A 26,299-nucleotide genomic window follows, 5' to 3' on the forward strand; every position below is an offset into this window, starting at 1 on the left:
CACCCGCGAGAAAAACAAATCATGCAAATATCAGGGGTGCCAGCAATTTTTTGCAAATGATTTTAGATAGGGTTACCATGAATGGTACCTGCCACATTTTCATTTCTCGGTTGATTTTCCAGAAGGCCGTAACAGCAAGTGACAGTTTCTCTTTGTTTACTTTCTCTTCTATTAATTACCAAGCGGTTTACACGTTTATCTCTTAACGCTTTGAATTGAATGATGCTCGAAACGTTCGACTTCCAAACAGAACTGTGAAATCCAAGAAAATCTTTTCAGATCATATCACAATAATCGAAAGAGAGAGTGAACAAAGAGAAACTGTCACTTGCTGTTACGGCCTTCTGGAAAATCAACCGAGATTTTTCATTAGGGCGTATAAACAAGTGACAGTTTCTCTTTAATCACTCTCTCTTTCGATTATTGTGATGTGATTAAAAAGATTTTCTTTGATTTCATTACACTGTTTGAAAGTCGAAAGTTTCGGGTATCATTTTGAGTTGAGTGATAAGTGGCCCTTACACGAGCATTATTTTTGTCATTTTTAACGATGACTAAGTAATGATGTATTTCAAATTTGATAGAAATATCGTCATTACTGCACCATTACACGTTAATTAAAATGATATTATTTTTTAGTAATGACATTTTTAATGACTCGTGTAAGGGCCGGTATAGACGTGGAAACCGCTTGGTAATTAATAGAAGAGAAAGTAAACAATGAGAAACTGTCACTTGTTTGTATACCCTAATAAAAAATCAACCGAGATTTCGGAATGAATTCCGGATCGAATCCGATTGGCGAAATGTCGACATTGAGTTAAAATAACTGAATATATAAAATTACATCTTCAAGTTTTTTCGGATATATCTATACTAAATGACCAGTTCCTTCTAGAATTTCAGTATGAACTATTGAAATTTGCTGAGAACCAACATCGTGGCTTGCACACATTTAAAGTGAGCGAAAATTCAATGACATTCATAATGTCACCGACGACACGACCTGCCACTCGTCTATCGAAACTGTATCGCAAATTTAACTACCCCTCAGTAACTGGTAATGTCAAAACGAAATCGCCTGAAAAACTATTGGAACTGGCAACACAAGTTGATAGATTATTTATTTTAAATAACAGTTACCATAACCTTGGTTACTGCACATTAAAGTCTTGGGAAATGTAAACAAAACAAACTGACTCGAGTGGAATTATCATTTAGTTTAATCGGATAGAGGTCTTCGTTAAGGCTTGCTGGTGCTCGAACAAATTAAAAATGAATTCAAGACAATTCAATATTCATGGATGTTTGTTAAATAGTTTACGTAACCATACTTAGATCTATAATGACTATCTGCTATGTAAATGAGTTTTTAAATGGTATTAAGTTTTGCACTCATTCAACCCACCATTGCGAAACTTTTTATCAGTTTATTCTTTTCGAATGACTTTCTAAAGTAAAACCACTTGTTCCAAATCGTTCAACCCTTGTTGCTAATCAGCATACATGTTGTGAAACAATGCGCTGTCATATTTTGGGAACTTATCTACTTCTACTATCAATGATTTGAGGTCTTCGCAAAGTGCGTGTATACTTTGATGAATATGAAAGACACTTGAGTATAGCCACTCAATAAAAAATAATTTCTCGGGATATTAGATCTGATCGAAATTATAGGTTTTGAAGTGCACATCGAAAGCCTCCAGTGAAAACAGGTTCGTTTCGTTACTGGTACTAACTTCCGGGTTGGTTGACAGTATATTAAGCAAAAGTAATGTGTTTCGGAAACTCGACTGGATATTTCTAAAAAGAAAGACCATCATCATGGATGAGTTAGATGACTACACTGAAGATAGAGCTAATGGATAGCTGTGGATGATATAGGATGACGCCGTTCTGTCGCAACACTACTTCTAGTACCAGATTTGGTTATTATACTATTGTGGTCGACGCAAATCTGAAAAGAACGTTGTAACAAAATTTAAATTCATAGTTTCACAACTTTCTCAAATGATTTGTTTATTTATTATAGTGCTCCTTGGTAACTAGTTCATAGCAACTTGAACAGTGTTGCTCAAGAAGATTATTTTCATGATTATCGAGGGGTCGCTATATTTATGGTAACTGGCGGTAAATCATTCACAAACACTTTTTGTTCAGATTTTTCTTCGGAGTACCTGGTCGTGTCGTCGATGTCACTGTCAGTCAGGTTGATCGAGCACTCAGAAACGAGCAGTCGAGTAAGCATTCATTACTCAGTCCATCTTTGAGATAATGTGGGAATTGTTGCGCTGCCCGAACTCAGGATTTTGTTATCCTACCATTGCGGTTCATGCAGAGTTCTTTATTTTTTCATGTCTAGTATCGATTTTGCTTGAAGCCCAAACAAACCCAACTTCAACCCAAAACTGCTGTCAAATTCATACATTTGATAGCAGTTCGGCTCGGCTGCTTCTATAAAAAAGGTGGCTATCAGCAAATTCATTTATTTTAAAACTGTACAATTTGTTTTTTTTTTAGTTTCACACTTTGCGCAGCTCTTATTATAATACTGACTTTTTACGGAGAGAAACGCTAAGTTGGAGTGACTAATTATATAAGCAAAGCCTTGGTATTACATTCCTGTAGTGGAATTTGACCTTCTATTCCAACAGACTTCACAGCCGTTTCAGAGTGTAGAGAACCATTGCATGGCTGGTGCTACGATTCTACTGACACTACGAATCTTTCCATGTCGGGGCTCGGACATACGACAACTGGTTTGTGAGAATAATTATATGGTTGAAGTTAAAACTCGTATTTTTATTGAATTGTCCCAAGCCAAAGACTGATGTTGTCGCAAATGTGTTTTTCAATTGATTTCAAATAGTATAATTGTATTGTTTCAAGATTAAAATTGTTTAGTTTTCAAAGTAATTCATTATTAATTAAATCAACCAAAAGTATGAGTTTGAACCAATGTAAACATTGGGACGTATAAATAAAACGTAGCAAGCTTGAATTGATTTTTCGTATCGCGAGTGATTTTTAGTACTATTTGGAGAAGTTCGAAAATATTGTAAACAACTAGTTTTCTTTTCAATATTATCGAACGAAAGTGTGGCATTATTTTATATTCTATTCCGGTAATGATGATCTCGGAAAAAATAGATACAAAAAACGAACGGCGATGCGATATTTTACTAGAATTTCGGCATGGATAGATTTTTCCAAAGTACTCAGTTTATTATATCTGATTTTTCCGGCAATTCGAAATATTATACTGATGTTCGGCTTAGTAAATTACCGTGTCTGCCGAAATAAGCAAATTAATGACATTAACTTACGAATAGCGGAAAACAGTTTTTAGACGACTGAAATGCGATAAAGATCTTTATAATATGCTAATCTACTGCATGAAATTGGTTTGATTCCGGTAGGATATATCCCCTAAATATTCAATGTTTTTAAGCCATTACTTTCGTTGTAGTCGGAACCTGATTATGATAACGATCTTTAAATGGAATGCTTATTTTAAATTTGAAATTTTATTTTAATTAAGTGCTTAAAATCTCGACAATAGCTCGCATGTATGAACACTGATAATTTCGGTAATTTTTTCCAAAAGCGACAAAGTGCTCGCGAATTTATATCTCCATGGTAAATGCTAATTTACTGTCAAACTAAAAATAACGAGAATTGCAATTGTTTCAATGTTTGCCGAAATGATTGCCAATCTCTTGGCTGTTTAAATCTCAGCAAAGTTTTGCCGATACTCAGGAAAAAATCTAAGTATGCAGACAAATAACCAAAATATTTCCGTTTATCGTGCCAAAAACAAGTCATTGAATTAGAATCTAAGAGCATATGCATTAGTGTTCTAGTTCCAGACGCATGTCTCGTCGTGTCGACATTTGATCCAGAGGGTATGTTTGTAATGACCATGGAATACTTTTCGTTAAGACGTCATTCCAAAAGTCATTGCAGAATATGAATGTCAAGTATATCGACCAGTATTTGATGCTTTCGCCTATTCGTCGATAAGGACTCGAAGAACTGTGAACTGTATTGATGCATAGGACGCAATGCAAAAACCATTGAAGATCGGAAAATGTCTTAGAGATTCTATCTCTAACATTCTTTCCGATTTCGTCATCCAACCATCCGTCGTGTTAAGCAGTATGTCAATTTGAACTAATCAGAACACCAAATAAAATCGACAATTTATCTTAGTGTATGCATGAAATTTATAAAGACTATTTCTGGCAACCCTGCATATGTGCATTCATTGTTTGACATTTCTCAATTTAAATGTTTGTGCTGCACCTTTGTCGGTAGTTTTTCATTTCATTCTTGGATGGAGTAGATTCACGAATATGATCCTGATTTGTTGGGTTATTCTGCTGTTGGCAATTGTCCAGCCTTCGATTCAATTCAACGATATTTTCGATGAAGAATTGATGATCAAACCACTCCCGGATGGATTTGTTTACAGCTATTTTCAGTTCACCACCCGATGGGAACTGACTCAGAACGACAGCCGTAAGTAGTTTCGGATTTTGTTCGTTTCAACTGTTCAACACGTTATCTTATCAACAGTGCTGCACACCAATCTGGTATCCAGATCACTAGCAGAACTGTTCTATCACTACGATGTCAGTGAATTGCACCTCAGTTTTACCAATGGCGTTTGGCGGTACGAAAATTGGGGCTTTCCGGTATTGAATGCTGGCCCCGGAGCCGAGGTGTGGGCTTGGTTTGAACCGCCGGCAGACGATGCCGAGGTGGATCACAAATGGAAACTGCTATGCGGAACCCTATCTGGATTGTTCTGTGCATCGTTGAGCTTCGTCGACCAAAGTAACACCTTCCGGCCGGAATATTCGTTGCGACCGCTTACGCACCGTTTTGCCGGGCAAGCTGATCCAAAAATTCGTTACGCGGCACTACCGCGAGAAATAGTCTGTACGGAGAATCTGACACCATGGAAAAAATTACTCCCGTGTAAATCGGGCGATGGATTCACTTCTCTGCTAACACCGGATCATGTTTATTCCGGGAATTATCATTCGCTTGCGCTGCATATGAGGAAACTCTGTGCAGACAAGAGCTGCAATCAGTTTCAGCTTGAAATACGGCAAAGTTTGAGTTTGGTCCAAGATCAACGGTTATTCGGTGGAAAGGATTGGTCGATTCGTAAGTTGTTTGGCCAGGGCATGCAGGGTGCTTGTGTTCTGTCCACTACTAGTAAACTTTACGTCGATGTCACAGACAAGGACTACGATATGACCCAACCACCGACGAATATAATTTATTCCACGCGAGGAGGTTCGAGTTCCGTTTTTTACGAGTACGACATTAAAAAGTTCGAAAAAACGCAACGAATGTTTAACGTGGCTGCTGTGGATAGAAAAGATCCGTTGACGGTATCGATCACGCAAGCGCCCCCTATTTACTCGAAGCGATTCATCTCTGGTGTGGGACAGGAACGGGGTCGTATCGTGACACGCATCACAAACAACCATTGGACTACTTTGAATTTACTAATTTTTGAAAACATTCCCTGGTTCGTGCCTATTTATTTACATACTCTGAAAATCCAGGCAGGAGATCAGAAAATCATTCCAAAGCTGATTAAATACATTCCCGGTCGTCTGCGCGAACGGCCATCTCATCTAGAGCTAGCCATTACTATCCCGGCTCGATCGACCATCGAAATGTCAATCGATTTCGATTACATATTCCTGAAGTGGCAGGAATACCCTCCGGATGCCAGCCACGGGCACTATCTGCAACCGTCGATCATATCGGTGTTGCTGCCGGTGGGTCGAAACTACACTTCGCTACCCCACGAGGCGGCACTCATCCGAGATGCTTTCAACGCAACCCAACCGAACGGATACTTCCTGCAGCTTCGAACGGAAGCTCTGTTACTGACGCTACCCATTCCGGACTTCAGCATGCCGTACAACGTGATCTGTTTGGCGTGTACCGTGGTCGCGTTAGCTTTCGGGCCAATTCACAATATTTCCACCAAGAAAATTGTCGCCAAAAGCAGGGATGCGGCTAAACCCAAGCTCACAGATAAAATACGGGGCTGGTTCGGTAAGCGGAAGCAAGCTAAGCTGGACGGACCAAGTGTGGTTGACAGTGCCGTTGAGGCTGATGTGGTCGAGGAGAACACAAAGAAGCAGCTGTGAAGCTGAATACCAAATACAATATGCTAAGTTGTTTCTAGGTTATGTAACGAAATAAAAATCAAGGACGGAGAACATTCTGTTTTCGTAATTCAGAAATTACTATTATTTTCAGAAGGCATATGTAAGCTAATGATTCTTAAAATTATTGAAACTTTCTCTTCGATGACAGTAAGCTATTCCGTTTAAAGTGGGAACCACTTCACGATCTCTTCGATTTTCGTTGCAAGCAAGTTCATGTTTAGTATGAAGACAATCCATGCTTGGAATATTAATAACAATTTCGGGTTTCAAATTTAGTTCGTATTTTCAATTTTTTTATACATAAACATTTTTATTCACTTTTAGAACGTACCTATAAAAATGCTCTTTCCATTAGTGAACATAGAATAATTCTATCCTAATTATTATTAGTGAAAATAAAACAATCCCATCTGAAAATCAGGAGTAAATAAATTCGAGGATTTTGTTTATTTACAATTCGAAAGCGAATGTCAAAAGGGCGATGCATGTGAAAAAAGGCAAAAAAAATCTAAGTGCTGAGATCAGGGCTGCAAATGAACACTATTAATTTTCTTGTTTGTATCGGTTTAAAAACCTTAGAATTTATTCTGTTTTCAAGTATTTTTTTCATTACGAGAAGAAAAAACTAAACCAATAGTGTTTTTTGCAATACAAAATATTATTCAAACGTTCGAAAAATTCTTCAGTGTTATTAAAATACCTAAATTCGAATGATACAATTAATCAATCAATTCGAATCCAATTGGACTAATTCACTAAATAGAAAAAAATCCTAGTTTTGAGACCCGATCGGTAGCTCTCGTTTCTGTTCTGCGTAATACTTTATTATTACTACTATTGTCATATTTTACAAACTGCAAAAACCTCCATAGTTTATTGTTTCGTTTAGTAACAAGTGACAAGTTACCGTTTTTTGTAAAAATAGAACATTTTTCCTATTCGCCAAACAAATATTTGAGATTATGAATCAAACGAGATATTGAAACCCAAGAATTTAAATTAGTTTGGACTATTTATGAACTCGAACTTCGAAGAAGTAAGGTTCGATGCAGTTTTCCAATATGGGAAATTCTCTGTTTTGTGGTTGAGAACTGTATGTTTCAATTAACGCTTAGTTTTACGAACAAATTATTTTGAATCGTGCAGAATTGTAAAGTAACTTTATGTCCATAGATGTGCATGAAAATAAATCTAAATTCACAAAATATTTTTATCTATGTGAAAGCATTTGAACGTTATAGAACTTGACATATGTCAACTTCCATCGGGAGTTGCGAATCCGGAAGTATGGAAGGATTCAGAAAAAACCATGTCCCTCCGAATTCTGCTTTTTCTATGGAGCTTATGCGATCTTACGTCTAATTTCGAAAGCGATCAAAAATAAAGGAATCAGTTACTCTATGAAATACTAAACTATGTACAATATAATGTACTTTTCCCATGTGACAAAGTTTTCATACTCCAAAGAGCATAAAAACCGAAAAAATGGTCCTATTAAGTAAGTATTAGTATCGTGTGCTAAATACGTTAAGTCAATGTTTCCAAGATCAATGAAAGTTTATATAATAAAAAAGGTGGGTGGGTAATGTCAGAGACATAACTGGATGTCGTGAATACGAAAAAACTGATACGCTCCCATCACTTTTCCGAATATCAGTTAGTTGATTGATTGTATGAATTGTGCAAGCTTTCCTCTTTTTCACTAATAGAGTTTGAAGCGATGCACCTACATTAAAATACAGATTAGTTACATTAAACAGCTACTATTCTACAACTATATATTCCAAACTTGAAACAATTCTTTTATAATTTGCTAATATAGCAGGCTAGGTACGACAAATTTGTAGTTTATTTTTATTGATGCTACAAAGTTCGAAGATATCTGATTCTTCTCGAAATTTCAGTACGAGACAATTGCAATGGGCTGGTCTGAAATGTATCGACGATCTTCGGTATGCAAGAGTTATTCTAATAATAATAATGATAGTAATAATAATAATAATAATAATAATAATAATAATAATAAAAATAATAATAATAATCATAATAATAATAATAATAATAAAAGAGATTAACCTGTTTATATGGCAACCCTGCTTCGCATGGCATATTTTTACACGGTCCCATACTAGTATAAAAATGTGTTCAACATTCGCTTTCGCATTGCCGTTCGTAATTGAATGTGTTAGTGACGGTACAAATCTGCTTTTCTACCTGTTTACGGTGCCATCGTTCTGACGGTACGTACAGAGTAGCTGCTTTAACTCAAATGACGCTATTTCTCACATCACATTTCAATTTATACTGGTAGCGGTGTACGGACCTCCCCTTCACAGAACGGGAAACAGTGAGACGATATAAAAGAGAGAGTTAGTAGAGCGGCAGTCAGTAATATTGAACTGGCTGTCTAACGGTTAACAGCTTCTTGTGGAATTTTCACGCGGAAACACGCACACAGGAGGAACAATTAAGGGCAAGGCAAAGTCCCGCTCGAACCGTGCTGGTCTGCAGTTCCCAGTTGGCAAAATCTCCATCGTCTGCTCCGGAAGGGAAACTACGCAGAGCGTGTCGGTGCCGGTGCACCGGTCTATCTGGCGACAGTGATGGAGTACTTGGCTGCCGAAGTGTTGGAATTGGCTGGTAATGCTGCCCGCGACAACAAGAAAACGAAAATCATCCCTCGCCATCTGCAGCTGTCCATCCGTAACGACGAGGAGTTGAAAACCCCGTCCTTTTCAGGACGACCACATAACTGTGATAAAGAAATATTTAGGATTGCTTTAAATTTAGCCAGTTCTGAAACGCCTAGAAAGTATAATGCGCAAATCAAGTGAAAACATTTGTTCTAATAATTTGTATAAAGTATACTAGTATAAAGATGTTTCTAAATCAAAATTTTCTGTTTCGTATTGCGAGACAGCGTTACTGTCCTGTCGTAATTGAATGTGTTAGATATCATGATCAAAAAGCGCCCCATACTAAAGAATTCACGACAAAAAAAATACATATTGATCTGTACGTGGCAACTCTTTCGCACGGCATATTTGTGTACTAGTATAAAGATGTATTCAACATCATCACTTCCTCTTTCGCATTGCCGTTCGTAATTGAATGTGTTGGTGACGGTGCAAATTAATTTAACTTCTCGTGTGTGCCTTGTTTCGGCAACAGTTGCTCGGAAAATGGTAGGAAAGCGATAAAATTCAACTAATTCTTTATGATTATTTTTAGCACTTAAAAGTGCTATTTGAATTTGCTGGAGTTTTCGGCTGCCTTTCAGAATTCCTTTCCTGTACGCAGAACGGGAAACAGTGAGACGACAGGTCCACGATGTTGCTCTCGTGTGTCTTGTTTCGGGAACAGATGCTCAGCAAATGGTAGGAAAAATGAAGCACTCAACTTTTATATGGATGCTCTTGTATAGATGCAGACATCTCGCGTTCTGATTGGCTGGTGCTGTCATGGGTTAAATCAAACAGGTTTTTCAATAGTATACTATTGAAAAACTTCAATGTTGTTGCAATACACGTTCAAGTTGAAAATTTTCGATTCTATTGGTAGTTAGATTATATAAATCCTTCTACAGATCACTGAGCTATGAGCTTCCAAAATACGAGAAAGGCAAACGCGCCATATGAATTATCCTCTTTGACACTCGTTTGTACCAAACATTTAAGAAAAGTTTAATTTTGAACTATTTAAGATTATGTCACACAACTGAAAATTTTATCATAAGATTGTGATCATATTTCCGATGGCATGTTGCAAGAATTATGTTGATTCATTAGATACAACAGAAGATATTCACGATCAAAAACTTATCACTCTCTCAGAGGGTAAATTTTGAAAAGGCGCCCCATAGTAAAGTAAGTCGTATTCACGACAAAATATATTTAGCATAATATGCAATAAATGGACATTCCGTTCTCATCGGATGAAAATAATATCAAGCACAATCCGAGGGGAATGACAGTAATTCATTTCGTTATAACTGACAAAATATTTATTTCACTTTGCAATACTTGAAACGCATATGTCTAATTTATCTATATATACCAAGACTATGAGAAGTAAGCTTCGCTTTTCCAATCTCATTGGGATTATTATTCATTTATCTAGAATTTTCATGAATAGTTTGTCAATTTATCGCTTGGTTTCCATGATTACTGCTATGACAACTCATATAACAATATCGTTGTTGTGACGGACAAGGTAATTCCATGTTCATGTTCGAAAATATCTTGAAGCTGCTTGCTGGTTGGATTAATTTATAGTGAGAAAAATGATTAATTAATCAACTTATACTTGATTTTTCTCATATATTTTGTAGGAGTTGATTTATTGATTCAACTGTACAGTTACCAAAGTTATAAGTTCGGCTAATGCGACCATATATTAATATATTAATAATTCCTGAAGTTTTTGGTGTGCAGTAACTGCAGGAGCATTTGGAATTTTATGAAGAACAAACATGGACGCTCACTCTCTGATTAGAATACGTTTGATATAATGAAATTTAGTCCCATTCTGCTAAAAGGACTGTCGTTAATTCGGACAAAATTAAATTAGATCACATTATGATCGCTTTCATACATCAGCATACCTCTCAAAGAACATTTGCTCAAAACTTGGTAAACTGTTAATAAAATATAACAATGCAATTTCTTTATTTGAAAACACTTCCTTTGTAGAATTGTTAGTTGAAACATGTAAAATTTTATTGTTACCATGTTTGACAATACAGGACATAGTGTTGCAACTGTTATTACAATATACAATAAAAAAATGCGCATGTGATCATCATACACGTCGTGAATTACCATAATTGTAATATTCCGTTATAAATTAATCATCTGGTTAAATAAAATGAATACATTACGGGAATTGTACAGAAATTTATAAACATTACATTAAACTACGATTTCATTCATTGTAGTCAAAATCATATGCTTTTGCAAAATCGTCTCTCTACACTTTGAAGTGCCAATTCGGGTTTGTTCCTACTATGTAACTATGCAATATAAGATATTTTAAAACTTATAAATCTGTCATTTTTGTTTTGATTAAAATTTCTAGAAATCTCAAGACGCACCCGATCAAGATTAAAAGAGTCACGTATCATCGTATCATTCCATCATAAACGAGCAATCGACTTAATCACATATTTATAAACATCCTCATTAGTTAAAATTTTAATTGCGAATTATGAAACAGAGAAAAAAATCTCTTATGAAAACTTCACAGATACCAATTTGTTGCTAAGCTGTCAAACATTTCTCTTGATAAAGATGTGTGCCGTAAATATAGAGATGCGTGTGGATATACCATCTTTCGTTTGCATTAAGGAAGAATAATATGCATTTTCAAGAATTATTACTTGTTTCAATTCATTGAAGTGAATTTTGCGTCTCAAAATTAGCTTCTTACTCGAAACCAGAATTATTTCAATACTGTCATCCCCCTTGGCACAATCACTATTCGTTGTTCTCTGCAGTTCGGAAAAAATCGGGTGGTGGATTTTCCACTGCACGATCAAAAGTATTATCAATACGCCTTGTATTGACAACAATGTTGTCACGTGTAAGTGCCGCTAAAGAAGCTGGTACGAGTGAACCACGTTCTCTTCGCATGAATCACTCTCACCCTTATGATGATGATAATCTTTTTCGCAACAAGGAAAAACGAATTTTCAACGATAAATAGTATTATTTTTGAATATCCGTGGCCACCGTTTCTCTTATGCGAATTTCACGTCAGAGTGCGCATATACACTTCAGTGAAAATATCTGCGTCCACCTCAGAGAATTTGAGATCACTACTGTCAAAATTTAAGTAATTTTCATTAAAAAAAGAAAAAAATTGTTTTTCAGTTTGAGTGAGTTTTACCCAAAATTTGAGTTCTTGAGTTCTTAGGCTGTGAAAAAAATTGGGGTTAATTTTAACTTTTGGTTGAAATCTGACACTCGAGCGGTTAATTTAATGTTATCAAAAATAACCCTGCTCGAGAACATGGTTATTTTTGACAGATCGATGGTTACTTTCAGACAGTGAAAAAAATCTTGCAATAAAAATTCTAATATTAATTCTTTAGATGAAATTATTTTCAGTGGAAAATAAACCCAAATAACTTTCTGTCAAATTTTGAAATTGGCCGCAGTTTTAGTTGAATTTAACTACTCGACACAAAATAACCACTCAAGTGTCAGATTTCAACCAAAAGTTAAAATTAACCGCGAAATGGTTCACAGCCTTAGTTCTCAAAATACTACACACACTGAGCAGCACAACTCAACACTTACTCTACTATATGAATAAATGTGAATGAACTTATAGCTTGAGTAAATTTTACTCAAATCCATTCTCAAATTTTGGCATATTGTTCCAGTTTACGGATTTGAGTAGTCGCTGTAGCTTTGACATTTTCATTACTATATATTGAAGAATCTAATCAGAGTGATCACCACGAGATAGCGTTATGGTGATTCTTTGGACATATCCCATGTATTTAGAAAAAATTCGGACGAATTTTTCAATTTACTTAAGTTTGAAAGAATGCAGATGGCAAAATCTTACAAATATACGTAAGAAATACGATTAGTCACGTGTTGTCATCAAACAAATGATTTAAAATTGTCCTGTACACTAGAAAATCTCGGATGAAATTTGAAATTTTCAGGTCACGTACAGATTTGATTTAAATGATAAAACATGAGTAAATAAACGTATAAAACAACTTTTGATCATAATTTATCAATTAATCTGAAAACCCAACCATAAAAACAAAGAATTTCCCAGATATGGAAACTGTACCCAACCTCACTTCTTCGAATTTGATATATCATTTTACGATTTCTCCTTAAATATCAATCAAACATACTACGAAAAGTTAGTGAATCATTAATGGTCGATTTTTTACCAAAATTTTACACGTTTTTGTAATAAGTATTCGATTCATGACGAAATTCAAAACCCGACATTTTTTCCGAATCTTCAAGCAAAATCTAAAAATTATCACCATCGCTTAGTTCAAAGCTCGCCACTCGAGCTGCGCAGCGATCGTAGAAAAGTTAATTGGATTCTTTAATAAAGAAACTACTGAGCCGCGTGGTGCGTGAATTTATAGTTGTTACAAATAAAACTCGTTTCGGATTTCAATTCCTCGTGTGTTTCACTCTACCGGTGTTTTGCTTTCCCGTGTGTTAATGTTAATGTTAATTACACCTTCAATACTGTCATCAAGGTTAAGAGTCGATTAATTCACACGATCGGTAAATCGGTTTTGAGATTGAGAGAAAATAAATCGGTTGCCAATTTGAACAGCCCTGTTCGAAGCACTTTGTGACATTCAGAGTTATAATTTAATTGGATCTGGGAGCTGTCAAAATCAGCCATCGTCGTCGTCGTCGACGTCGTGCCATCACTGTTCGGTTCTGTCGCGAAATTGGAAAAGCAATTTTTTTGCTTCGCTAGGTTTATCTGTATTTTTCTTTTTTATCCAATTATTATTATCAAAGTTTTCAGTTCTTCTCGCCCCTTTTATGGTGAGGCTTATGTGTGCGATTTGGAGAAGCTCCGAAAAATGTTCATCGGATGTGGTAGTGCTTCTGGCTCCATTGTGTTGAGTGTTCTTTAGATTCGGAAAATATTGAGCAGTAACTTTTACTGCGAGTTTTCGGGGCCCTTGCACAGAAACATTCAATAGAAAATTAACTAGTCCAACATTTGATCGTGTCTGGCCACTACTATGTGGAAGTGCCACAAGTGCGGAAAACCAGTGTTTTTCGGTATGTTTCGCGAAAATGTTCAAGAATTTGCTTCCGGGTTTGAGGAGCGGATAGTTATTGTTTTCTTTTTGGTGTCATTACAGCGGAGCGAAAACAATCACTGGGCTACGACTGGCACCCGGAATGTCTGCGCTGCGAAGAATGTGGCAAACGGCTCAACCCGGGACAACATGCCGAAGTAAGTTCGAACTTCGGAAACCAAATCCATTAGTAATCCACCCACGGATTCGCGGTTTTGTTTTTTTTTACTCGCTCTCTTCTTTTTGCTCTTTTTGCCGACTAAGTATTATCATATGCAAATGAGCGTATGCTTCTTGGTATAGACGCGCACAATTTAATCGGCTCAAGTGTCTTAAAAAGCGCTAGTCAGTGCGGAGATTTGTTTACTCCGCCGATAACAAACACTTTAACGTGCGTCTGCCAACAAACGGCTCCGGGTTGCGTTTGGAGCGTTCGTGCGCGGAGATGGAAGCGACGTTTATTTATTTTTTTCTCTTACGTTACGCCTTTCCAGTAGTTTGGATAAATTTTTGTCGCAGCGATTAGTTTTTCTTTGTAGCTGATGGGAATAGATGTCGAGTTGTTTACCATGTTTTGAATGTGTCTTTCGAAAAACATCGAATTTTTCTCTTCAGAGATAAACAACAAGGACTTTTAAGCAACGCTAATCCTTTCTCTTTCTTTACTGTTGCCTCCACAGCATAAAGGCGTCCCGTACTGTCACGTGCCTTGCTACGGTGCCCTGTTTGGACCGCAACTGTTCGGGCATGGAACTCGGGTCGAATCACACAAAAGTTTCGGCCAACCGGAGCTACGGAAACAGATAGCAATTCGGTCTCCGGCTGGGGTTTGCGGTGGAGCAGGGCCTGCCATTCCGCGCTCCCATCTGGAGGCAAAACTGAAGCTGTACAATGAGTTTCCGAACAACAAAAGTCAGGAGATTCGAAGCCGCGAAGTCAACGGACGGCTGGTGCTCGAGGGAGCCCTACGGATCTACTGGGGCGTCCAGGGACTGATTCATCTGAAAGAGGATGACGACCAGCGGACGGTGGTTACGGTGAGGAAACGCAATTCCTACCGGTACAGCAATCCAAGCTCGATGGTGTCAGCTATGCGCGATCTGGAAGACAAGGAAAACCTCAATCCGGACTACCGGAGCGATCCGATGAGTTCAAGTTTGACCGAGGGACCGGACGGTAATGATACGACGACGATTTCGGAAAGTTTGTCCTACGACACGCTAAGCATTTCATCGGATTTGAATTCGATCAGTTCGTCGAAACCGAACTCGGGGGAAAATTCGAAGGAGGCCTCCCCGAACCACGGTGTCAATGGAAACAAATACGTAACGCTTCCACCGAAACTGGACGTAAAGCAGCTCGAATGGGACGAGATTGACGATTTGCTGCAGGTCGAACGAAAGATGGATGAATCCGAGCGGATGTACCGAACGATGCCTTCGCCCTTACCGTCGGCGGGAGACTCCCAGCACACGGATCAGAGCGAAAACTCCATCAGCGTCACCGAGACCGATTATAAAACACTCACTCCTCAAACGGTGACCGATTCTTCCTCGTCGACGGATAGTAGCAAAACAGCAAACGGGGAGGACGTCTTCCGAACGCCACAGGGCACAATCCGATCGCATGATTTCGAAGCGTTCAAAATGCAAATGAGTCAAGAATTCATCAACGGGGCAGCGGATCTCGGTACCACCGACGGAACGCTCAAACTGAACCAACCGATCGATCCCGCTAGGATTAATGACTCGTTAAAGCTGTACAATGAATCGGTCATGAACCGGAGCCTTTCGGATGAACAGTGTCGGAATGTATTTTCGCTGCCGCAAGGGAATATTACAGGTAAGTTCGTTATTTGTTTTTTCTTCAACCCAAATCTATTCCACGGTTGACTTTTTCAAAACAAAACTATGCTGACAATTACTAGGTGCCGTGCAATGACCATGGTTATGAATTTGCTCTCGCTGCGTTATTCCACCTATTCGACTGACACGGTCCTGGTATTCCGTTAGCTTCTTACCCTCCAAGTAAGGCCGTTCCGGCCAATGACTAGAAATGATGTAGCCTTTAGGAATTTTCGATGGCTTCGTCACGCTATGATCCGGATATTTGCCGTGACAATCATCGGCCGACGTCGGGCACAGTTGGCAGGAGCAAAGTCCCCCGAAACAACGTCCGCTACAGGCGGTTCCATTGCATTCGCGTATGAAATACTTGGTGTCCTCGGGATGTGGGCCCAGCTGATACTCGGACAAATGGTCGTAATCGATTTGATAGGACGATTTCAACGGTGATTGACCCGATCGGTTTGTCCAGGCGGCGTTTGCTTGCAGATTTTCAAACACAACCGGATAACTGTTGCAAAGATTCGGCAGAAACCGATTGATGGCACTGCATTCGACGGCGCCCGGTGCTAACTGGGCTGTCGGGTCCGGTTCCGTGGATGAAACTCGTGTTGTACAATTTTCCGGTGGCGAGAAACAACTTGCTGGAATGGCAGTATTGCTTTCCCTTTGCAAAGCAATTTCCCGGTTTGCTACTGGGCGATCGTAATCTGCGGAGTACGTCGTTTCGAAAAACATTGGATGTTTGGCCATCTCTCAGTTGATAGGATTTTTTGATCACGAACGGGATTTTAGAACCGAAAATTTAGAGCTACGTGAATTTCTTTCGTCAAATTTCTATGTCGGATTTCTCGCCTACTGCGACACAGCAAAGAAATCGAATGTTTACCACGAGATAGCACAATTGCAGAATCCATCTAACCCTTTTGCGATCGCTGCGCTGCTCAAGCGGCGAGCTTTGAACTAAGCATGTGGGCAAACAACATGATCTTCGCAAAAGAAAAACGAAAACACGATTTTTAAGGATTGGAATTTGAGTTAAAGCAGAGCTAGGACAATGTGGTGGATCGCTTGATTGTTAATAGACTTCGGCATCGTCGCTTTGGCCGTATCGGTATGAAGAGCATATACGTCATGGGACAAAGAAATATAGTAACAGGATTGAATCTTACAATGCAATGGGGAAGCAAAGTCGTGTTCCTTTCGATCGATGAGGAAAATGGCCTTTCGTACGCTTCAGCTTGTACATACAGATGTATGTGGTCCAGTGTCGGAAAGAGATATTTTTTATAACCTTAAATGATGATTGCACTCATTTTACCATCACATACTTGATTAGTTCAAGGGACGAAGTTTACGACCGGCCCTTTGGCATGATACTGGCATACTTCTTTGACACTACCGAGTGTAAATATTGGTAACTTATTGCTTCGCTTCCAGAATTTTAATGGTGCTTCCGACGACACAAATGAGTTTTGGGAATTTACATACCCAGTAGTGGGAAATTTCGCCTAAAACTTTGGGAATAACTTAAGAATTCTAAAAAGAATCGATTCGAACTTCGAACATAAATCAAGGAACTAAATCGAGTTCCAAAAACTAGTCAAGAAAACAGTTTCAGATTGCAGAATTAGGAACTAGGTCCAGAGTCATAGTTTTAATAGCTGAACCTGTAATCTGGAACAGAGCTTAAAATTGTCACGCATTCTCAATGAAAGAGTCCAATTCAACCACCCCCTGCTATGGAAACTGGTTCCTGAAACCGGCGCATTTTGTTTTGGTGGCGTTGTTGTCAACAATAAGCTACGTTCATACCGACGACACGACCTGCCACTCGTCTATCTAAACTGTATCGTAAATTTAACTACCCCTCAGTAACTGGTAATGTCAAAACGAAATTGATTGAAAAATTATTGAAACTGGCAACAAAAATCGAAAACTGTTGATTTTAAATAACAATTACCAGAACCATGGCTACGTATGTTGTTTATTTGAAACATGCTATTTAAAAAATATCAAAACGAATTTTGAGGTTTCTGCGAGCCGGAAGAAATACGGACGGTTGGTTACATTATCCCTAGGATCTGCTTGGCACTTGGTTTCGTTTAGCACCCCCCAAAAAGCAGAAACTGTAGAGCATATAGCAACTGTTCGACAATATCTACATAGTGCTTAGTCTTATCTCGTTTGCCGAGAAAACCAAAAAAAAAACTATATGCGGAAATGCCTCACTCGAAATGTCGTGATCGATCACGAGTCACGCCAGCTGATTATCGAGTAGAACGGGCAAATGAAGCAGATTTTGTGCGTTAACGTAGTCAAACTGGGAACATTAGCTGAGGCTTTGCTCGTGAAGGAAACTTTTAAGTACGGCATGTACTTAGTAGTCTAAATGATCGGGCATCCTACGTACGATGATACAAAACATGGAAATGGTTGAGTAATTGAAATAAAAGACAGCAAACAAAAGAAATTGTTACTTATTGTTAAGGCCATTTAATGAAAAAATCAACAAGAATTATAAAGTAGATTGTTTAACAACTTCAAACAAATTGAGCTACTACCTACTTTTTCATTCTCTTGTTTGATTTTTGTAACCGTATCCTACATCGTAATCGTCAGAACATTTCAAAACTCACGATAAATGCATTATTTTTAATGCTTGACCATGAATTGTGTTTCTTACAAAACCATTTGCAACTCCCGTCTTTGAGACGCCTGAAACTAGAATATGTTGACTGGTTAGCATTTGAATTGCATAAAATGGAAAGTTACCCTTCATTAAATTTTCATGTAGAAGTCACTGATTCTATTCTTGAAATACACGCAGATATTTTTTACTATATTTTAACAAAATCTGTGAAAAATGCTTTTTCGTATCTTTTGCGTTTAGAAATTGTTTGTTTATTTACTCTGGGGATCCTTGGTAACTAGATCCTGGAAAACTTAAACAGTGTTGCTCGAGAAAATTATTTTCATCATTATCAAGGGGTCGCTATATTTGCGGTAACTGGCGGTGAATCGTTAACGGACAATTTCCTTGTCAGTTTTTCTTCGGAGTGCCTGGTCGTGTCGTCGTTCATACCATACAATCAAACCACACTGGTGTCAAAAGATAATTTCTTCAAACCCAATATAAATATAACTCTTGTCTAGTATTCTCTGCAAAACAAGTAATTTGACCTTTTTTTAAATTAGAAAAAAAGAGTGGTTTGTTATAGTTTGATTATATTCCATCGAAATCATTTCCTTATGTTGGTGCAACCGCATGAAGAAAGATGTGACAGCGAACTAGAACCAAAAGAACCAAAAATTTCGGCTTCAAGCCAATTGTATGCAGATGACAATCGCACCACCGGGGTGAATTCAACAGCCTCATATTCGTTTTTTAGTGTCTAATTCGTAAATGATCACATCCAAAACAAACAAAGAGAAATGAAGCATTTTCGTCACTCATTGCAAAAAAAAGAGAGTGCTTACTGTTACCACAGATACCAGAAATACAGGCTCACATATGAACCGACGACACGACCAGGCACTCCGAAGAAAAATCAGCATTAAAACTGTTCGCTAATGATTCACCGCCAGTTACCACAAATCTAGCGACCCCTTGTAAATGAGAAAAAAAAATTTCTCGAGCAACACTGTTTAAGTATCTATGGACTAGTTACCAAGGAACCCCAAAACAAATAAACATGTTTAGAAAGCGGTGGAATAGTTCTATTAGTGTTAAACTTTGTCCAAATTAAGCAGAAATGCATTTAAATGAACTCGATTTTCGGAATTTAATCGAAACTAAGGATGAAACCAACGAACGAGGACAACGATCTGCTTTCAGCGATTCATCCGTACACTTCAACTGCTAGCTTTTTTGGGCAGTAGGATTCGGTGTAATATGCCGGTGTCAAAATTGTTTTGTGTCGATTGATTGCGCAGCAGTGGAAACATTATTTCACCTAGTTGGCCACTATTCGAGGATTACTAGTGGAATTCCATAAAGAAATCATTTTACCGTACGTTATGCAGGTACCGTAGAGCACACTCGCTCAGCTCGTTGTCGGTCATTTCCATGTCTTCCTCGTTGGTTTGCGCTGATATCACACAACGGTTTCAAGTCAGCAGCGAGTTATGCATCCCAATGTCCCTAAGACCTGAATTTTTAACTCGGCTTTATAAAAGACATAACTCATACTCTTCAATTTTTACATTACGCTCGAGGCAGGTAAATCCATTAAAATGTTCGGTAATATAATAACCGATCTGAAATTTATTTTGTTTACATTCAACTTGCCTTCGATACGCAGTAATCAAGGTTATGGTGACTGTTATTCAAAATCAATAAATATATCAACTTGTGCTGCCAGTTTACAAAAATTCACTAGCGTTTTCGATTTGACATTTCCAGTTACTGAGGGGTAGTTAAATTTACGATACAGTTTTGATAGACGAGTGGCAGGTCGTGTCGTCGTATGAACTGTGTGTAAAATTTGCTCAATCAGCGTGGCGAACACTTGCAGACGTCGCCATGATCGACACGAGATGCCACCACGATTTGGGTGCCGCTTTCACATGAGCCACAATTTTGGGTGTAACATTCACTTCATGCTAGATTTTTGTTTTGCTGTTGGGTAAAAAATAGCAAGTTTATTTTCGTTTTATTCCGATCGAATTCTCGTGTGACTAATGCGACATGGGAATAAAATTGTCTCTAACACTTAGGGAAATCGTGTGATAAGTGTTAAAATTGTTGTAGTTGGTATATTCACATAACAGGCAGGAGGATTTTGTTATCGTTCCGGAACTTAGTGGAACGTTTTGAAAGATCGCAGCGAAGTAATTGGCAGTAGTGTTTCCGACCTATTGAACAATCCAATCAGCGTGGTCACCACGAGATAGCGTTATGGTGATTGTTTTGACATATCCCATGTATTTAGAAAAATTTTTGACGAATTTTTCAATTTACTTGAGTTTAAAAGAATGCAGATGGCAAAACCTTACAAATATGGGTAAGAAAAACGATTATTCACGTGTTGTCATCAAATATATGATTTCAAATTGTCCTATACTCTTGACAATCTCGGATGAAATTTGAAATTTTCAGTTCACATACAGATTTGATTTAGATGGTAAAACATGAGTAAATAGACTAGTCATAAAACTTTTGATCATAATTTATCAATTAATCTCAAAATCCAACCCAAAAATCAAAGAATATCCCAGATATGAAAACAGAACCCAACCTCATTTCTTCCAATTTGGTATTTCATGTTACGATTTCTCCATAAATATCAATCAAACATACCACGGAAAGTTACTGAATCATAAATGATCGATTTTTTTACCAAATTTTCACACGTTTTGGTATGTTAGTATTCGAATCGTAAGAAAAAAAATAAAAACCCTGCATTTTGTTCGAATCTTCAAGCAAAATCTGAAAATTATCACCATCGCTTAGTTCAAAGCTCGCCACTCGGGCAGCGCAGCGATCGCAAAAGAGTTGGTTGGATTCTTCAATAGCAAATTTGAAATTTTCACAGGTTTTGGAAAATTTTTGTTTGGGCCTGTATATCAGTTATCTGTGCTGTTACTGTCACTCGTTCCTCTATGAAAATACGAAACCAAACACATGCCTGCAGGGTGAATCAAAAGAGTTTCAGTTCTCATTCTTTCGTCGACATAATGAAAATCTGTGGCGTTCGGTTGTAAAGATTGACTAAAATATGATCAATCGAAGTAATTACACCCCAGAACCTCTTTGGAAACCAAAACTACTGCAAATTCGAGCACCGACAGGTAGAAGTCATTGTGAAACCTTTTTCTGTCATTTTCGATTCTCAAAGCTTCGGTTGAATATCGACACTGCATACTATGAGATTTTCACTGAAAACCGCAAATGAAAGAAAGAACACAATTTTGAAACTACGTTTCTGCTTTTGTACTTGACTGGACATGGATTCGTTCTCATAATTTGCAAGCGGAGCTGAGAGTGACATTTATTGCTCGTCATTTTCGAATATTTTGATTCAATGAAAATGACTTTTTTTAGCTCTGATCTGGACGACTAAAGTCTGAAATTTTGAACCTAAATTCTAAGCAGCCGACGAACAACCTTGACAGATTAATGCCGGGTTTAAATGAACGATATTCTATTTAAATCTAAGCCTGAAATTTAATTCAGAATTCAGAAGAACAGGATTCAGTTCTAAAATTCAGTTTTACAATTCAGGCCCTTAGTACCGTTCTCACTTCCACTTTCACATTCACTTCACTTACATGTCACTTCACTTGATTTTACCTATTACCATTATCACGCACAGTGAAGTGATCACTGTGGTGGAAAAAACTAATTTTTTCAACAAAATGTTGGTGGCGTGATGAAAATTAGGTTTTTTACCGTCATTGCTAACCTCAATCGGATGAACACGTTTTGACAGTCCAGCAGTACTGTTTGTAAACAGAAATTTCTTTTATTTGTTTATTGACAAATTGTATCAGACCATTTACGGTCCGTATCGCCTAAATAAAGTTTTAAAACATTTGTTCACGATTGAATACGGTTCGTTTTTGATATTTATTAAATAAAAGTGACTAGTTGCAAAGTGTAAAGATGATTGTTTTAGATGTGCTCTTCGATTTTTGTTTAAGCTTGTTTGTAAACAGTACCGCTGAACTGTCAAGGATGAATACTTGTTCATTTGTGTCGTCACGATAAAAAACCTAATAATGACATCAAGTTCATTCAAGTAATTACTTTTGTCTCAGAAGCGACTTCCGTAATAAGGACCTACATTCACTTCATTTGATTTCCACCGTGAAGTGATACCCATAATAAGGGTCCCATTCACTTGACTTGGTTTTCACCGTGTAGTGACACCGGTAATAAGGGCCTCAGTTCCAGAATCCAATCCAAAATTCAGATCCAGTATTTAGAAACTGAATGCGATTACTGATAAATCTGTTGTTAATGCTACTGGTTGAAGACGACTGCTCGCCACGGCACAAAAACAAAAAGTGCACGACCTGAACGCTTTCCACACAGAAAATCTGGTTTTGCTGCTGCTTGTGGAAGTTCCGCAACACGAAATCCAGTTCCGTCCTACGCACAAGAATAAATGATCGATTTTCGCCCGCGGTTTACCATCTATTTACAGTTACACTTGAATTTAATTAACTTAACAGCAGAATTATTCTAAATGTTTTTCAAGTTCTCTTTGATTTGGCAAGCGTTATTGCGTATATGAATGTAATTCTTCCGGAAGATCAATGCACCGATACTCAGAATAATGTACGATTCAGACGATCCGGCTTCTTCCGTCACCGTTACCGGAGAACGTCAGCCTCCGTCAAAATTAGTCAAGTGGGTTTTCCCTTTACCGGAAGAAGCCGGACCGTCTGAATCGTACTTAAGGGCTGTCTTATCACAGTTCATAAATAGGCAAAGAAACACAATATTAACGGGATGCTTTATTCTGCATTTATTTTGGACTCGATTTGAAGAAAATAAAGAAAAATTTCCTTATCAACGATCCTTTCCTGGCCACCCTGACCGCTTAATCATAGAATCCGGCATTCCTCAGTCGCATGGTGAAATCATACCGTGCGTTCCGCCAAACGAACCCACAGCTTACGGCCGGAATCGGTTGGCTGAGTGGTTCGCAGCGTACCTTCGGGGGCCATCCGCAGGGAGTACAGCAGGGTCCACAGGGAGCGGTACGACATCCGCACGGTCCTCCACATGGTTGATCACAGCAGAATGAGCTCGGCAGGCAGCAGGAGTTGAACGGGAAACTGATGCAGTACATGATGTTTTATTTGTTTAATGTATTTTTCTTATTTTTTAACCACAAGAATTTTGACGTCCGTCCGACTAGGTTGAAAGAAAAATGACCGAATGATTACATTTGTAGACTGTCGAAAATCACCGCTTGCTCCGTATTTTTCTTCATACTTTCAGATTCATTCCACGTGGTCGACGACGACACGCTAAAACCGTTGGCATCTCAGTTGTTGGGCAAAACTCGAGAGCTGCTGAATGGTGCTCCGAGCGGTAGCGGACGACCGAAGGTAGCCTACCAGCGACATCAGTCGGATTCCGGTTCGGTAACATCGCCCGGTACCGACAGCGACAGTTGGACGGGTGACCGAGGTCTGCTGCGGTCCAAATCGCACGGCAATCATTATTCGGGAAACAGTTTCATGGACAGTGACGACGAAGGAACGGAAACGTTGAAACCGTCGGACCGACCACAGACTTCCATTCACATACGAATGGATTGCTACGACGAGTTGGGTGCTGACGGTAAGAAGGCTGAAAACAACGGGGATGTGCAGCTGGTGGTGGTCAGTCCGACGGAAGATAGTCTAACCTCGGTTAGTATTTCGACGGCTACGACCACCGGAACGACGACGACGGATGATGGCGTAGTGCTGCGAAAGGCTCCGAAAACGGGTTCGACGGCGATCAAGAGACGCTCCGGAAATCGGCGTTCCCGGACGAAGCTGAAACGGCGCTGTTCTATCAACGGACACTTCTACAATCGCGAAACGTCATTTTTCACTCCGCCGCACGGGTCCCAGATGAATGTGTGGGTAACGTCGTTGGTCAATACTCAGGAGGTGAGTTTTTTTTTGGGGTCGGTTGGAGGAAACAATTGCTAATTGACTGCGTGTGCTTCTTTTTTTCTATCGATGTCCAGGTGATCAATCTCTTGCTGGAAAAGTACAAGGTCGAAAGTCGGGCGGAAAACTTTGCCCTGTTTGTGATCAAAGACAATGGCGAACAGAAGAAGCTCAAGGAGGATGATTTTCCGCTGGTGACGCGGGTAATTCTCGGACCGCACGAAGACATTGCCAAATTGTTTCTGATGGATGGACAGCAAACGCCGGAAATTAGGTAAGGCTTCCAGGGGTTCACTAAGTTTCAAAGTTTGCAAAACATAATTTTTTTTGTCTGCCATGCTCCTTCAAACCGAGCAGCAGTGAGGTGGCCCAGTTTCTCAATCTTTCGATCCCGGAGTGCCGAGCGATTCTGGAGCGCTACCACGAGGAAGAACAGCGGGAACTGTTCCGGATAAGAACGAAGTAAGTATGATCTTCCTTCTCTTTCCAAACCTTCCCTAACCTTCAATGTTTTCGCTTCCAGATATGCCGAATTACGACGGAGAATCGTACAACGGATGGAATCGTTGAAGGTGAGACTGTGAGTCTCGCTGAGGTTTTTTCTGTTTTATCGTTCTTTTGCGCACAATCATCTCTCCACGCGCCAGACGAGCACGTGAGCCATGCCGGACAAAGAGTACAGCCCGAATCAAACCGGGCTAGCGACAGTCGTCGTCGTCGTCGTCGACACCCGTCGAAATCTAATCAAGTAATTTCTTAAGAAAGTCGTTTTTAGTGCATAGCGTTCAAGCGAAAAAGTAATCAATTATTTAACCACAATCAACTATGATACTAATATATAGACCTTATATACAACACATACGCATGTATTTACCAGTTAGTTTTGTGTTAGGCGATCTACTCAGTAAACTGTTCTGTTCTGTGCTATACCGAGAGTCATTTTCTCTGCAGCAGCATTTCTGTTCGTTTGTAGTTTAAAAGTTTTTTCTTTCATTTTTCTCTGCCGGGAGAGGTTGCCTTACCGCGGTCAAATTGATATCAAACGGTGTCTAAGTTTAAGTAAGTAGCTGTATTAAAAATAAATCATTTTGAGTCATATCAATTTTCCATTGGCAGCTTGTCTGTTGTTCGGCAGACTTGGTGAGCCGCAAGTCGAAGCTAATCGCAGTGAAACCCTTTTTCGCGAGGTTGCTAATCAAAACTCTCACGAAGATGTTGATGAAGAAACAGAGATTAAAGGTTAAAGTGCTACCAACAATGTTAAACACTCAACCCTGCCTGAAAACAGGTATTAACTAAACTTATCAAGCGCTAGTAAAAATGAAATCATTCTCGAATAACGGTTAAAAAGTTAAAAAAAATAGTACACTCGAAAATAGCAGAACAATAAAACAATGGTAATCGAAAAAGCAGTCAGGAAATCAAACTAACAAAAAAATGTAAATCAAGTAGGTTTTTTATAAACACAATTCACAGGAGTTATGTTGTGACAATTCGCGAAAAATAAATACCGATATAAAAAGCATGCAGAAATGCGGCAATTTTGCTTTGAGCTAAAAGCTAAGCTTTTTCCTTCTGTGATCCGAAAACGTTCCCCGTTTTGCAATCATTCAAGTCTTTTCGGTGGTCTCCCGTTTCGTTTTGAACGAAACGACTTGTTTGGGGGTAGCAAGCGACGAACCGTTTAGAATTACTTTCAGTGATGCCAGATTGTCACAGTGTCATTCATTAACGAATGTAAAAATTTGCATTCTGTAATTCGATCGAACTACAGAATGACAAATTTCGTATTCGATCGAAACAATCCGAATCAAACGACATTCGGAATCGGG

General features: G+C 38.6%; 2 protein-coding genes across 2 annotated transcripts; both read left to right on the forward strand.

Annotated features, from left to right (window-relative positions):
- Positions 1-4,281: 4,281 nt before the first annotated feature.
- LOC131425964 (GPI transamidase component PIG-T) lies at positions 4,282-6,267 on the forward strand. The gene is made up of 2 exons (XM_058588299.1): positions 4,282-4,521; positions 4,579-6,267. The coding sequence occupies exons 1-2, from the start codon at positions 4,356-4,358 to the stop codon at positions 6,177-6,179; spliced, it is 1,767 nt and encodes a 588-aa protein (XP_058444282.1). The 5' UTR covers positions 4,282-4,355; the 3' UTR covers positions 6,180-6,267.
- Positions 6,268-13,597: 7,330 nt separating this feature from the next.
- On the forward strand, positions 13,598-26,015 carry LOC131425965 (uncharacterized). The gene is made up of 7 exons (XM_058588300.1): positions 13,598-13,984; positions 14,068-14,162; positions 14,685-15,846; positions 23,803-24,464; positions 24,545-24,741; positions 24,825-24,929; positions 24,991-26,015. The coding sequence occupies exons 1-7, from the start codon at positions 13,945-13,947 to the stop codon at positions 25,049-25,051; spliced, it is 2,322 nt and encodes a 773-aa protein (XP_058444283.1). The 5' UTR covers positions 13,598-13,944; the 3' UTR covers positions 25,052-26,015.
- The last annotated feature ends 284 nt before the right edge of the window (positions 26,016-26,299 follow it).

This window comes from Malaya genurostris, chromosome 1 (assembly GCF_030247185.1).
Source record: "Malaya genurostris strain Urasoe2022 chromosome 1, Malgen_1.1, whole genome shotgun sequence".
Classification (NCBI taxonomy): Eukaryota; Metazoa; Arthropoda; class Insecta; order Diptera; family Culicidae; genus Malaya; species Malaya genurostris.

Excerpts from the sequence above, each read along its gene's own strand:
- LOC131425964 (XM_058588299.1), top strand. The coding sequence starts at position 4,356 with ATGATCCTGATTTGTTGGGTTATTCTGCTGTTGGCAATTGTCCAGCCT. Across the intron at positions 4,522-4,578 it reads ACTGACTCAGAACGACAGCC|TGCTGCACACCAATCTGGTA; the intron begins GTAAGTAGTTTC and ends TCTTATCAACAG.
- LOC131425965 (XM_058588300.1), top strand. The coding sequence starts at position 13,945 with ATGTGGAAGTGCCACAAGTGCGGAAAACCAGTGTTTTTCG. Across the intron at positions 13,985-14,067 it reads CGGAAAACCAGTGTTTTTCG|CGGAGCGAAAACAATCACTG; the intron begins GTATGTTTCGCG and ends GTGTCATTACAG. Across the intron at positions 24,465-24,544 it reads CGTTGGTCAATACTCAGGAG|GTGATCAATCTCTTGCTGGA; the intron begins GTGAGTTTTTTT and ends ATCGATGTCCAG.